Below are 13,573 nucleotides of genomic sequence, written 5' to 3'. Positions count from 1 at the left end.
TGGTAATGGGACTCTGCAGGGGGGTCCAGGTGAAGGTGGTTGGGGATCTGAGTGTGGGGGGAATAGAACTCACAGGGGGGTCTGGGTGTTGGAGGCTCAGTGGGGGGTCCAGATGCTGGTGGAGTGGGGCTTAGTAGGGTGAGGATCCAGGTGCAGCTGGTTGGCGTTCAGTGGGGTGGGGATCTGAGTGCAGATGGGGCTTGAGAGGGGGGGTTCTGAGTGTGGGGGGTGAGGCTCGGTGGGAGGGTCTGGGTGTGAGGGGGGTCTGGATGCACGGGGGTTGGATGGATGGGGGAGCAGCTCCCTGTACAGGGATCCCTCCCCCTGCAGCTAAGGAGTGATGGGTGCAGGAAGAAGCGGGAGTGGGGGGACTTTGCAGAGCTTCCTGCAGACGGGGGAGAAATTTGATGGTGGGTCTGACCTGGCCCTGGATGCCATCAGGGGAAGAGGAAGTCCCGTCCTCCCCATCTCAGCTGGAACTAGAAGCTGAGCCCGTCGCAGGGTAGGAGCCACCAGCCGCGTCTTCCCTAGTCTGGCCTCCTGCCCCACAGTGATTTACCTCTCTGCTGGCTGCCCTGGGCCCCCGAAACATACTGCTGGGTAGGGTCGCATGACTGCTCTTGTGGTTTTCTTTTGCTTCCCTATCAGTCATTTTTCTGTGGGGAAGCAAAGAAATCTGTGGGGGACATAAATTCAGCACATGTGCAGTAGTGCAGAATTCCCCCAGGAGTAATAAGAAAACCATTGGAAGTATTTGAAAATGGAATGGATTTTTGTTAGTCCTACAAATATAATTATTTCTCCCATATGATTATTTTTTAAGAGTAAAACTATGTTATGTAATCACTTTAATGGATTTTTTATCACTTGTCTCAAACTTTTAATTCTCATGGTTTTCTGTTGTGTATTATCAAAAAGTTGAGTAGTTTTAAATTATTTCTATTGCTAAAATGTCAGACACTTAAATTTAACACTATTCATTGCCTGTAGGACTCTGACACTTTCATGCTTTTCTGTTCCACTCAGTCCTTTTTCTGCATAAACTTTTTATATGTTCCATTCTTAAAATAAAAATGAAATATATTACTTTGTGGATGGTAACTTTGTTTTGTTTCTTTGCTGGCCACAGAGGGTCACAGATTGTCCGGTGAGTATAACTGTTAGAACGCAATCTGATCTTTTGGAATTTGAAAATCCCTGCAATATATATGCTGTGTTAGGTAAAGCTTCTTCAATGGGTTTTAAAATAGATCCTGTACCACTAAAATTATTAGACATATGATTTGTAATAGGATATTCCAATGGTGAGCACGTGAAAAGTTACGTGAACAGCTAAGTTACATTGCACATTCATATGTGTATGTACAGTGAGAGAGAGTCCTTTTTCAAAACTGAAGACTGAATATACCACCTGAAAGAAACCATTGGATTAATCATCTTACTTCAAACTTTTAAAAAATAGAAATAACTTGTGTGTGTGTGTGTGTGTGTGTGTGTGTGTATGTGTATATGTTTGTATTTAGTAGTAGTAGTATGTAAGTAATATAATTGAATAATACTGTTTTATTTCCACGTTGTAACAAAACCATTCTGTTTCAATTCGCAGCTCTTCCCTTAATTGTGTTTTAGTTGACAGTCTTGCAAGAGTCACGCACAGCTGTGCTTGCAAATTCATTAAATTAATACATGTTAACTCCATATTATTTTTAATCTGTGATAAACAACCTAACTACCACTCCAGTTTTTTAGCCTTTATTTAATATCAAGTGATCTTTCAGGGACCATTTTGTGTGTGAACAGGAATAGGAGACAGCTGAGAGAGGGGAAGACAGATGAAAGCTCGGAGGGGGGGAGAATAGATGGAGAAAACCAAGACTTGATTCTACTCTGATTTGAATTTATTGGAATTTTGCCATTTCAGTGGAAGCCAAATTTGGCCTGTAATGATAGCACACATGGGTAAACTCATGGTTTTTATGATATTGAAATACAAGTAGAGTTTTATTTATAAATTAAAATTTATATCTATGCAATAGTAAGGTTACCACCTTTGAAATGCAAAAACCTGCTCCCCCACCCCCAACAAGGCAAGCTCACTACTACCCTAACCACAAGGCAACTCCACAAACTCCCCCTTGAACAGCCACTTGTTGTATCCAGATAGGGAACACGTATAGTTAAGATTGATAACATCGTTGATAACAAATGGGTCTTTGTTTTATCAGCACATTTTGCCAGCCAGTCTTTGTAGTCTGTTTTGTTTAGCCAGTTGTCATTGAATGTGCAATTTCTGATGTGAGCCTTTTTTTTTTTTGGGTGTTTAGTAGGATCACTTGTGTCACTGCCCTGATCTTCTATTATTTAATATGCCTCTCACTCTCACGTGACTCAAACCCTCTCTCACGCACACACACACACGCAATCCGCTTTTGTGTTGGTGGGCAGACAGCTTTTGTATTTTCAACAGTTTTTATCAGTTATTTCTTAAACTGCAGAAGTGGGAACACTGCAGCATCTTTAGCTGAACACAGAAACTTTTAACATTGGATATCCCAGTATATTGTGATAATAATGCAAATCTTTAGGCCCATGTTAATAAAAAAAAAAAAGGCAGATTAAAGTATTTTTCTGGCAACTGGCAAATCCATTTTTAAAAAAACAGTCAGACTGGTCAGATACCAGAGAGGTGGTAATCCTATGTAATAGCCACAATGTTTGAACAGTTCATTATTTTCTGAGTGGATAACTAACATTTTTTGTAGTATAGAAAAAACTGATGTGTGTATATATCTGTTAGTTGGGTGAGTATAATCAACAGTGTTTAGCCATTCTTTGTGATGTCTAGTGTGGAGTAAGCAAAGATGATGCAAATGAAGATGTTCAAGTCTATCAGTAGGGAGTTGTTTTGTTTCAGGCTATTCTGACCACAGGTTTTATCCGGGAATCCATCTTGGGTGGAACCATATCCCAGCATGTGCAGGAGCTTTGTTCAGAAAAAGCAAATTATTGTGGCATTATACATTATCTAACATAATTCACTCTGAAAAATAATTGGTGTCTGGTTTAGGTATTTTCATGGTTCAGGGCTGTCTGCACCTTTGATCTCTCTCTGTGTGTGGGGCAGCACGAAGCCCCTCGCTCTCCAGTGTTCAGTGAAGTGTTCAGTTTAGTAATGGTTAATAGATGTTCACAGATTTCTGAAGTTAGCACATTGGCCATATTTAGAACTGTTCTATGCCCCCTCAGATGACTCCCCCTCTGCATGCCTAGTCAGCCAGCAGATTAGGGTGCAGTCCACGAGGAGGAAAAAACTACTGCCCTCCTTCTTGCCATTCCAGAAGAGTGTATGAGGCCAGCATAAGTTAATTTACTGAGCAGTGGAGAGTGTCCCATTTTTAACTTATTATTGGGGTGAGATAGAATTCATTGACTCCTTGAGGGTGTCATTAAGTGATTTAAGGTGAGGGAGAAGGGGCAGCATTAATTAGGGCTCAGAATGCAGCCAGCATTAGACCAAAGTGTTTATGCTTAAGTAGTGAATTATTTAATCAGTGGGAGACTGGATCTGAGAGAGATGGCTTGGGATAACAATGTAGTTAATCTCCTGAATCCAGTTCAGCAAGGTATTTGGCTATGTGCCCAACTTTAAGCACATGAGTAGCCCATTGAAGTTAATGGGAGTATTCTCTTGCTTAAAGATGAGCATATATGTAAGTGCCTTGCTGAATTAGGGCCTTGTAACATTCCATAGACATAAGGACTTATTTGGTCATGTAGACCTTTCCAGGATTGTTCCCCTCAGTGTGTCCTCCATCTATGTGTTCTTTGATGTTTGCCTTCTAGTAACTGGTCTGAGATTCAAAATTGTGTGTGTGTGTGTGTGTGTGTGTGTGTGTGTGTGTGTGTGTGTGTGTAACTAACTTACCACGCCCTATGTGTTCATCTCAACTGAAATAAATGGAAGCTTAGATAGGCCAACAGTGGCTTCAGTTGTTAGACCCAGCTCAAAATTATGTTTATATTTGAATAGGAATAACAAAATTCTCTTTTAAAACTTATACTGTGACTTCTGCTGGTTAGTTATGAATATGTTTGTAAGATTTCCAATCACTTAAGAATTTGTTTCCATGGTACAGAGTTGCAAAGTTCTATTCTGCCAGAATGTCCCTTTTCAATGGGCAAGAAAATATCAGTAGTTTTTCATTATTGATCATCATGGCAAAGGGCAACAATTATATATGGTGTCTAGGCTGGTAGTTTTAAAGAGTTTTGCTACAGTAATAGTTATCCAAAGCTATGGAGGACAATTACCAGCTCTTCCTTTGACATCTCTTGTTCATTCATTGTCTTGTTAAAATTGCAGGCATTTGAGGTCATAGGTAACCTGGTCAAATAGGTGCTTAAAACTTTTTTCATCCAAAATATTACCCTAATATTTTTAACCAATAGAAAATATGTTTTAAATTAGGGTTCTGCCATTTGATGTGGTTTTTAGCTTCAGGACATTCAGGAGTCTTACCTTTTTCTGTGTGTGTTTTTTGTGGGTGGGGAATACTAAGTAGAGAAGTGTGTTGAGCATGAAGTTGAGAATTAAGATGTTAATATGGTTGTTGCGAAAAGAAAATTTTTTTGCCTTTAGGACACTGATTTCCTTAATTGTTTTAGATTTTCCTACATGTACTTAGAGAATTTGTATGTGCCATACTTAAGAAATGTGAATGAATAAATATTAGGGTAGTCAAATGATTAAAACAATTAATCACGATTAAATACGCGATTAAAAAATTAATCATAAAAAAATAAATCAAATCAATCACACGATTAATCATGCTGTTAAACAATAATAGAATACCATTTATTTGCATTTTTATGGATGTTTTCCACTTTTTCAAAATATTGATTTCAATTTCAACACAGAATACAAAGTGTACGGTGCTCAGTTTATATTTATTTTTTAATATAAATTTTTGGACTGTAAAAATAAAAGAAATAGTCCACCTCTACCCCGATATAACGCTGTCCTCAGGAGCCAAAAAATCTTACCGCGTTATAGGTGAAACCGCGTTCTATCGAACTTGCTTTGATCCACCGTGTTCTATCGGGTCGCGTTATATCGGGGTAGAGGTGTATTTTTCAATTCACTTAATACAGGTACTGTAGTGCGATCTTTTTCATGAAAGTTGAACTTACTGCTGTAGAATTACGCACAAAAAACAACTGCATTCAAAAGTAAAACAATGTAAAACTTTAGAGCCTACAAGTCCACTCTGTCCTACTTCTTGTTCAGCCAATCACTCAGACAAACAAGTTTGTTTACATGTGCAGGAGACAATGCTGCCTGCTTCTTGTTTACAATATCCCCTGAAAGTGAGAACAGGAGTTCACATGGCACTGTTTTAGCCAGCGTTGCAAGATATTTACGTGCCAGATGCGCTAAAGATTCATACGACCTTTCGTGTTTCAGCCACCATTCCAGAGGACAGGCGTCCATGCTGATGACTGGTTCTACTCTATAACTATCTAAAACAGTGCAGACCGAGGCATGTTCACTTTCATCATCTGAGTCGGATGCCACCAGCAGAAGGCTGATATTCTTTTTTGATGGTTCGGGTTCTGTAGTTTCCGCATCCGAGTGTTGAAACTTTGAAACTTTCCAGAGCCTCTCTCTGGAGGATTCCCTGCAGGTCTCGATGTCCGTCGACACCCTGCTTGGCCATGCAGATTAGTACACAGGACAATGTCCAGCTCACAGAAAACACTACCTGCCTCCCACTTTTCGATTCCTGACACAAGCCACAGCAACTTACCTGGCGTCACATCTGCTTCCTGTTCCCTGTTGAGCACTTCTGGAGTGGAGAAAAGTTCTTGGCTGCCTGCCCCACCAGGCAACCCCGCTGGGAGCACCACATCCTCTTCTAGCTCGACTTCTTCATCCAGAATTTCCACCTGTGGGTTACCCCCTCTTTCTGCTGCCTGTAAAGTATCCATGGGGCTATCGGCGATGGAGGTGGGGTCACCACCAAGGATAGTGTTCAGTTCCTTAGGGTATGTCTACACTACAGGATTAATCCGAATTTAGATAATTCGAATTTGGGAAACAGGTTGTATAAATTCGATTGTGCGTGTCCACACTAAGCACCTTAATTCGGTTTTAAACCACATTAATTCGGTGGTGTGCGGCCACACTACCCCATTAACTTAAACACAGTAATTTGGTGGTGTGCGTCCACACTAACCCTAATTCGAATTAACAAAATCGATTTAGGCTCTACTCCGTTCGTCGAGGTGGAGTACAGAAATCGATTTAAAGAGCCCTTTAATTCGAATTAACTGGCTCTGTAGTGTGGACGGGTGAAGGGTTAATTCGGATTAAGGCAGCTAAATCCGAATTAAAGTCCTAGTGTAGACCAGGCCTTATAGAAGTGGCAGGTCTTAGGTGCACCTCCAGAGCGATGGTTCGCCTCCCGCGCCTTATGATACGCCTGCCTCAGCTCCTTTATCTTCGCTCTGCACTGCTGTGTGTCCTGATCATAGCCGTTTTCGCACAAGCCTTGAGAAATTTGCCCATATGTGTCCCGATTCCTACAGGTCACTCGCAGCTGCGACTGAACAGACTCCTCTCCCCATATACTGATCAGATCCAACAACTCAACGGTGGTCCAAGCAGGAGCACGTTTGGTGCGATAGCCAGCCATGCTCACCGGAGAAGCTCCTCTGGGAAGCCAGCAATCAGGAAATGAGATTTAAAATTCCTGGGCCTTGCAAGGGGGAGGGCAGCGGAGTTCAAGCCACTGACCAGAGCAGCATCATGGGAATTGTCAGATACTTTCTGGAGACCAATAAAATCGAAAATAAACCTGTGGTGTCTACACTGCATGTTTGTCGACAATAAAGGGAGGGGAAAAGACAAAAGTCTCTCACAGGGGTGGAAGTTTTTTGTCGCCAAAACTAGGCGTTTTTCCCCCCGAAAAAAGTCACATTGCCGTGTGTACGCTATTGCTGTTCTGTCGCCAAAAGCCAGTGTTTGGCGACAAAAATTTGCCAGTGTAGACAAGCCCTAAGACTTGTAGCAATGGAAAAATGAGTTCAGCTATTGTGAATGATTCATTTTTATATCACATTTTCTATTATATTTGTTTAAAATATTACAGAATTGTTTTCAGTTATATCCTAGCAGCAGGTGCATTTGTTCCAGACACATGATTAATTTGGCAGTCTTTATTGCTATTCTTCTTTCTCTATTCATAGATTCATAGATTTTTAGGACTAGAAGGGACCTTGAGACGTCATCGAGTCCAGTCCCCTGCCCTGACCAAATAATGTCTAGACCATCCCTGATAGACATTTATCTAACCTACTCTTAAATATCTCCAGAAATGGAGATTCCACAACCTCCCTAGGCAATTTATTCCAGTGTTTAACCACCCTGACAGTTAGGAACTTTTTCCTAATGTCTAACCTAAACCTCCCTTGCTGCAGTTTAAGCCCATTGCTTCTTGTTCTATCCTTAGAGGCTAAGATGAACAAGTTTTTTCCCTCCTCCTTATGACACCCACTGAGCAACTTGTATAATATGCAAGACTGCACTTCATGCGTGTTCACCATGCAAACTACCATTAGGGTTGTTTTTAATTAGAAATAATGAACATTGTATTCATAGTAAATGAACTGCAGCATTTGCTCGTATGTAAAGTACTGACCAGATTTCATCAGTATGTAAATGATAGAATACATTTTTAGTAGTATTCCTGCTTCCCCTGCTCCCTTTTCCCCTTACCACAATCAAAGTGTTAAGTAAAAGGGAGTGTGTCATTTGTTCTCTTGAGCTCAACTCCTGCAATAGGGAATAGAAATCAATGGGGGAAAGAACCTAATTTCTTTTGATATGTTTGAGGATATTCTGTAACTCATGGTCAAAAAGCTGGTGGCCTAAACACCAGCTGTCTTTGTTAGTCTATTGAACTAAAGGAAATTGTAATTTTAACTCTGTGTATATTGCAACAAGATATATAATGTAAAGGAAAATAAAGCAGCTAATACTGAGCAACTTGTATATACAAGAGAATCCTAAAAAACTTTAACTTGCACATAATATCTTTTTTCTTATAAATGTCAGCAGAAAAAATTTCGCATAACTTTTTATTTTTTAAAAATTGACCCAAATTTTAGTCTCTTCAAATCTTTTTTATCATGGTGCACAACATACATAGTCTCTGATTTTAATAAACATTTTAAGTTTTGGATTTTTGTTTTGTAATTTCTAAATCAAGCACTGGTGAAGTAATTCAGAATTGTTTTAAATTTAATAGTTGTGTTTATACATGTGGGCTTTAAGTGTATTTTTTCTAATTAGTGTTCCACTGGTGGTTTTCCTATTTCACAATTGAGTCAAACTTACTACCATACTTGGCATATAGTTGTCCAAATTTTTAGATTTGTTTTCTTTAAGCATCCTTGACATTTTGTTTTTGGAATGTCTTGACCCCCAACGGTTATGTTCTCTATTAATTTATTCACATGTTTACATTTCTATTCTTGTTCACTTTCTCTCCTTAGTACCACAGTGGTGGTAGTGGCGCAGTATATTCAAACTCCATGTTTCTATACAGACCTCAGGACTATATCTTAATATGAATTTTAAGTATGGGCACTTGATAATGCATGGTAATGCAGTGAATAAACAGTAACAATTAAAACCAACCTCCATCGTATTGGTTAGAGAAGAACAAGTTGGTTTCATAGCGCAGTGTAGAAGTGCCCCAAGTGACTTTGTACTGAAAGTGCCAGTTCTGCTGTCAGAATATACTAGATATCTGCATTTCAAACTACAGTATCTCCAGCATGGTATTTGTTCAGTACTGAGTTGGAGGGAAGAATGTTGCTGGCTGAATCATCTCTACCACTTCCTGCAGCACCCTGGGGTTTCTTAGTGGTTGAGATGTTCCCATTTAAGTATTGATCAGACTTGATCCTTCCTTATCTTGTGAGATGTATATGAGGAGTAACATTCTAGGTGGAGTGATTGAAGGTCTTTTCATGTTAAAGTCTTAAAAGTTCTTCCTTTAATTTGTTTAAAGTTTAAACCATTATTTAAAATAAACTAGAAACTAATATGATAGAGTACCCATCATGGTATCTCTTTTCAGGAAAATGGCTGCCAGGCAACTCTGCAAATGGCAATTGTAGCTAAACTTCATTTTATTTATTACTTTTCATGGTAGACAGAGGGAAGCACTCCTCACCATTTGAACTTTCAGATTGTTTGCCCTGTTCATAATGGGTGAACTATACTTCTAAATGCCTCTTTTGCCCTATTCATTACAGGGACCAAAATACTTATTTTTTTTCTGCAACTGTGTTTGTTGGCAAATTACTGATTAAAGTTCTGAAATGAATTAAGAAAGAGAATTATCTAAATTATTGATTAAAAACCTGACTAATTAAGAAACTGAATTGGCTAGTCATGTATTAAAAATAATCTTTTCTATATAGCCATAGTTTATCTGTGTGGGCTGTAAAGACTGAAGAATCTAAATTAGGTTTGTTACCTTGTCCTCATTTTGTATCTCAATTTGTCATTTAAGTATACTGTGCTTCTGAGTAAAATTTTAACAATACAAATCACCTAACATAATAGCTCTAGATATTATCAAATTAAACACTCATCAGTGGTAGTGTATTCTCTGTCATACATCCATGTACAGAAAGGTGTTGCAGAGTCCTGTCATAGGAAAATTGAACACTACTTTTACAAAATACATATCCTCTTGTCATTTGGAGATTGGAGATAAGGAAAGCATATTTTTCAGTAGTAACAGCTATCGAGTCTTTCCCATAATTTTAAAGAGAAAGATAATGAAACCTAGAATGCTGATTGTAAGAAGGAAAAATTGAATGCTTTTTGAGGAGGGAGGAAAAGAAATACTCCCTAATGGCATACAAAATTAGGTCAACCTCATGCGTGTCAAATGGATATAGATTAAAATATGGTGGTTCCTAGAGGCGCCAGTCAGGATGAGGTGAATTTATTTTCGGACACAACACCTCCAGGTGGTGGTATCGGTGTGTCTTTTTTGGATATCTGAGTAGAGGATACTGCATTTTCTCCAAAGCTGATCCATGTCCCTAGTTTCATAAGTTTATAGTTTTTTAACCTTAGTAAGTCCTGAATTCTTTACAAGATGCACAACATGCCACATATAGTTCTTACTGGTTATGAGGTTAAAAACATCATGGATATAGAGAAGCTTCACTGAAGAAGTTTTAACTTTAAAATTAAACTGAAGCAGAAGGAAATTAAATAATCATTTGGCTGTTCATGGTCTTCTGGTTTCTTAAGCATATAGTGCTCCTTACCGTAACAAGAATGCATTAATTCTAGCTCTCTTTTGAAGGAAGGCACCTCAGTGCCTCTGACCTTATGAAGTGGTCACTCCTGAAATAGTTTAATTGTGGTGTAAATGTGCAATTTCTTTTTAAAATGGTTTTCATTTAATGCTGAGGCTTGTCTTAAATGTATAGGTAAACTAGTTCTGAAGAATACCTATAATAATATATAGGACTCTTGTCCTTTCATGTCCTCTTCTAAATGCCTGGATTTAAATTCTGTAGCACCCAAAGAAATAGAGTTCAAGGCTTTTTCTGAATGGAACTGTGGAGCTCATGTAGTAAGTTCAGATTTTCGGTAATTGAATGGTGGCTCTTACCCTGGGGGCATTTAGAAAGTGGTTGTTGTTGGCTAAGAACTGGTGTGAGAGCTTGACTGTGGTTACAGCCTGTGAGCCTGACACTAGTGGGTTTAGTATTGGACAATCATGTAAAATCAACTGGTTTACAGAAGAAGTAAAATTACATTTTGTAAGTGAATTGAAACTGAACAAAGTGTTTTATGTTTGTGTCTTAACATGCTTTTTCTTGCATAAATATTTAAGAGCATTTTTAAACAATATTCCTATGATAATTTATGGAAATAATTTTGATGTTGATTACTGTATTTTTAAATAAGTTTTTGTGATTTCTTTCTTTAGGCTCTGTTTATGAACCACTTAAAAGCATTAACCTTCCAAGGCCAGAGGGAGAGAGTCTGTGGGATAAATTGGATCATTATTACAGAATTGGTAAGTAAAGTAAGGGGCACTCTTTGTAGTAGTCAAAAATGTTTGCAATGTAACTTGTTAAAATTCTTCAACTGCCATAAAATTCTTATCTGTATAAATGACAGCTGAAAAAAAATTGTATAGTGAATTAGTTTGAATGTCCTGTATACTATTTGAAAACTCATGATCTTTCTCTTGATTTTTTCAAATCAACCTGCTGCTGATCAATTGGCATATTGAATAGGTCATGCTGATTTTTATTGGCTCTACTCTAAAAAATGACTACGTAAAGAGCAACTTCTTATTCAGCAGAATGGCTCCATAGGTGTATCTGTTTGAACATAGAGATAGAAATAAATGTTTCGTATTTACTCATGTTAGTCTTACAGAACCATTGCAGCTATGAGAGAGGGAGCTGGATTCTGTTATTATGCATATTAAGTTAAGAATCATCTCACTGCGTTGATAGCTCACAGGCTAGTCTTTTAGCCTAATGAAGGGGCCAGTATATATCTGTAACTTCTGTCAGTGCAGATCCTGTTACTTATGTAATGAGTCAGTACATAAAAATTATGACATTACCCAGGGTATAATCTGGACTGTTGAACAGCTGTGTCCTCTCAGTTCTCCAACCTGGGTGCCTTTTACACTACTTTGCTAGGAGAGCAACCACTCCTGGCCTGCTCACACACAGCCTCCAGCATGTATATTACTCCCAGCTTTACTGTATGAGTGCTTTGGCCAGCTACCCTTGAATTACATTGCAAAGCAACACGATCAAATTCCCAGTCCCAGACTTTCCCCCAGAAATGTGCATTTTGTACTGCCCAGCCCTCTAAAGTCCATTATTTTATAAATAGAAAGTAATAAGCACAAATCCTGTTATCTCAAATGGAGTTTCCCAAACACTTCAGTCCGAGCACACTGGTTTAAATAAAACAAGTTTATTAGCTACAGAAAGATTAAGTGATTACAAGTAACGAGGCATAAAAGTCAGAATTGGTTACAAAGAAATAAAAGGTAAAACGCAACTAACTTAACAAGCTAAGCGATTTCAAAGCAAAAGTGTCTCTGACCACATATTTTAGCAGTCTTACTGGCTGAATTCCTTTCTGCCAAGATCCCTCCCCAATCCAGTGATGCTTCCTTTCTCCTTGCGGTGCTGTGCACAGAGATGAAGGGAGAGATCTTTTGGGGCGTTTGTTCCCTTCCTTATAGTCCTCTTTTTCTTTGAAAATCATCTCCAATTGAGGTTCAGGAGACAGCACATCTGTGGGGAATGGGAACCTCCAGCTGTTTCTTTACCAAAATGTAGATTTCTCACTGTCTTTTGTCTCTGAGGAACTGGTTTGTCCCTGCTTTTCTAAACTTGGAACATGTCTCAGCAATGTCATACAGTAGAATTTTATAACTACATACAATGTTGCCACACACATTTTACCAGGACAATAATGATCAGCAAATTATGAGTTTTCAAATGATACTTCACAAGGCATACTTTACACAACATTTATCATAGTCTTCTAAAAATGATGAATATTGGGATACAGACTGTCACAGAAATATGTAAGTACCATAAAACACACAATGTCATATTTCTCAGATGCTGTCCAATATTCTATAAAAAGAACAAATATTTCTACTATAGGAGTTTCAAAGTTTGGGTTGAAGTTATGCTAAAATAAACAATTAAAACTAGATCACTCATGCATTCTGAGTTCATTTTTGTGTCTTATTTTATTCTCTTGCTCTGAGCCAACAGTGTAAAAATTGGCAGCAAAACTTGCAAATACCTTAAGATTTCATTTAAAAATAACTTCTGATTTTTTGGGGGGTGAAATTAGTACTTACTAGCAGAAGTCACAGCCGTAGTCCTGGTTAATATAAAATTTAAACCATCTACGTTAGGATAGGTTATTTCTTATTAGTTGCCTCTAAAGTGTTTGCTGTTTGTTTATTTTTAAAAACTATGTTTATTATTTTTATTTTAAATTGAATCAGCCTATAAGCATCATATCACTTTTGTTAATTTTCCTTGGTGGTAATTAGTGTTCTTTTGGACTGAATGAAAGTTCAAACTATGTACTAAGCGATGGTGAAAATGATGGGCCATTATGAAAGGTTATAATCTTTAAATGGGGGGTGGAAAAGTTTGAAAGAAAGAAAAAACTGTCAACCAACATTTAAGGACCTTGCACAAAGCTTAACAGAAACTCAATAAGAGTTTAAAGTTATGCATAGGAAACCCTCTTGAGGATTCAGGTTTTGTTTTGGTTTTTTTTATAGATTTTCTATGGCCAAAATAAAACTGCCAAAGTCCCTAGCCATTTCTCTTTGTGCAACTCAAGACTTAAAACACTAAAGCAAACTGTGTAAACAGGGCAGCTGCCACTAAGATGCAACTAAAATTATTAGTACTTCCTACCCTTTTCCTCAACTCAGGGAGGCACTCCCACAAACTCTGAAATTCCAATCTG

The 13,573-nt window shown here is 38.3% G+C and overlaps 1 protein-coding gene across 1 annotated transcript in view; it reads left to right on the top strand.

Moving 5' to 3' along the window:
• Positions 1 to 13,573, top strand: part of PHKB (phosphorylase kinase regulatory subunit beta) — a 199,460-nt gene that overhangs the window by 12,306 nt on the left and 173,581 nt on the right. Inside the window, exon 2 of the mRNA XM_026652662.2 lies at positions 11,028 to 11,117. Within this exon, the coding sequence (XP_026508447.1) occupies positions 11,028 to 11,117 (90 nt within the window). The remainder of the gene's footprint in view (positions 1 to 11,027; positions 11,118 to 13,573) is intronic.

Source organism: Terrapene carolina, unplaced genomic scaffold, assembly GCF_002925995.2.
Source record: "Terrapene carolina triunguis isolate 2854851 unplaced genomic scaffold, T_m_triunguis-2.0 Scaffold130, whole genome shotgun sequence".
In the NCBI taxonomy this organism is placed as follows: domain Eukaryota; kingdom Metazoa; phylum Chordata; order Testudines; family Emydidae; genus Terrapene; species Terrapene triunguis.
This window is presented reverse-complemented; position numbering and strand designations above follow the sequence as displayed.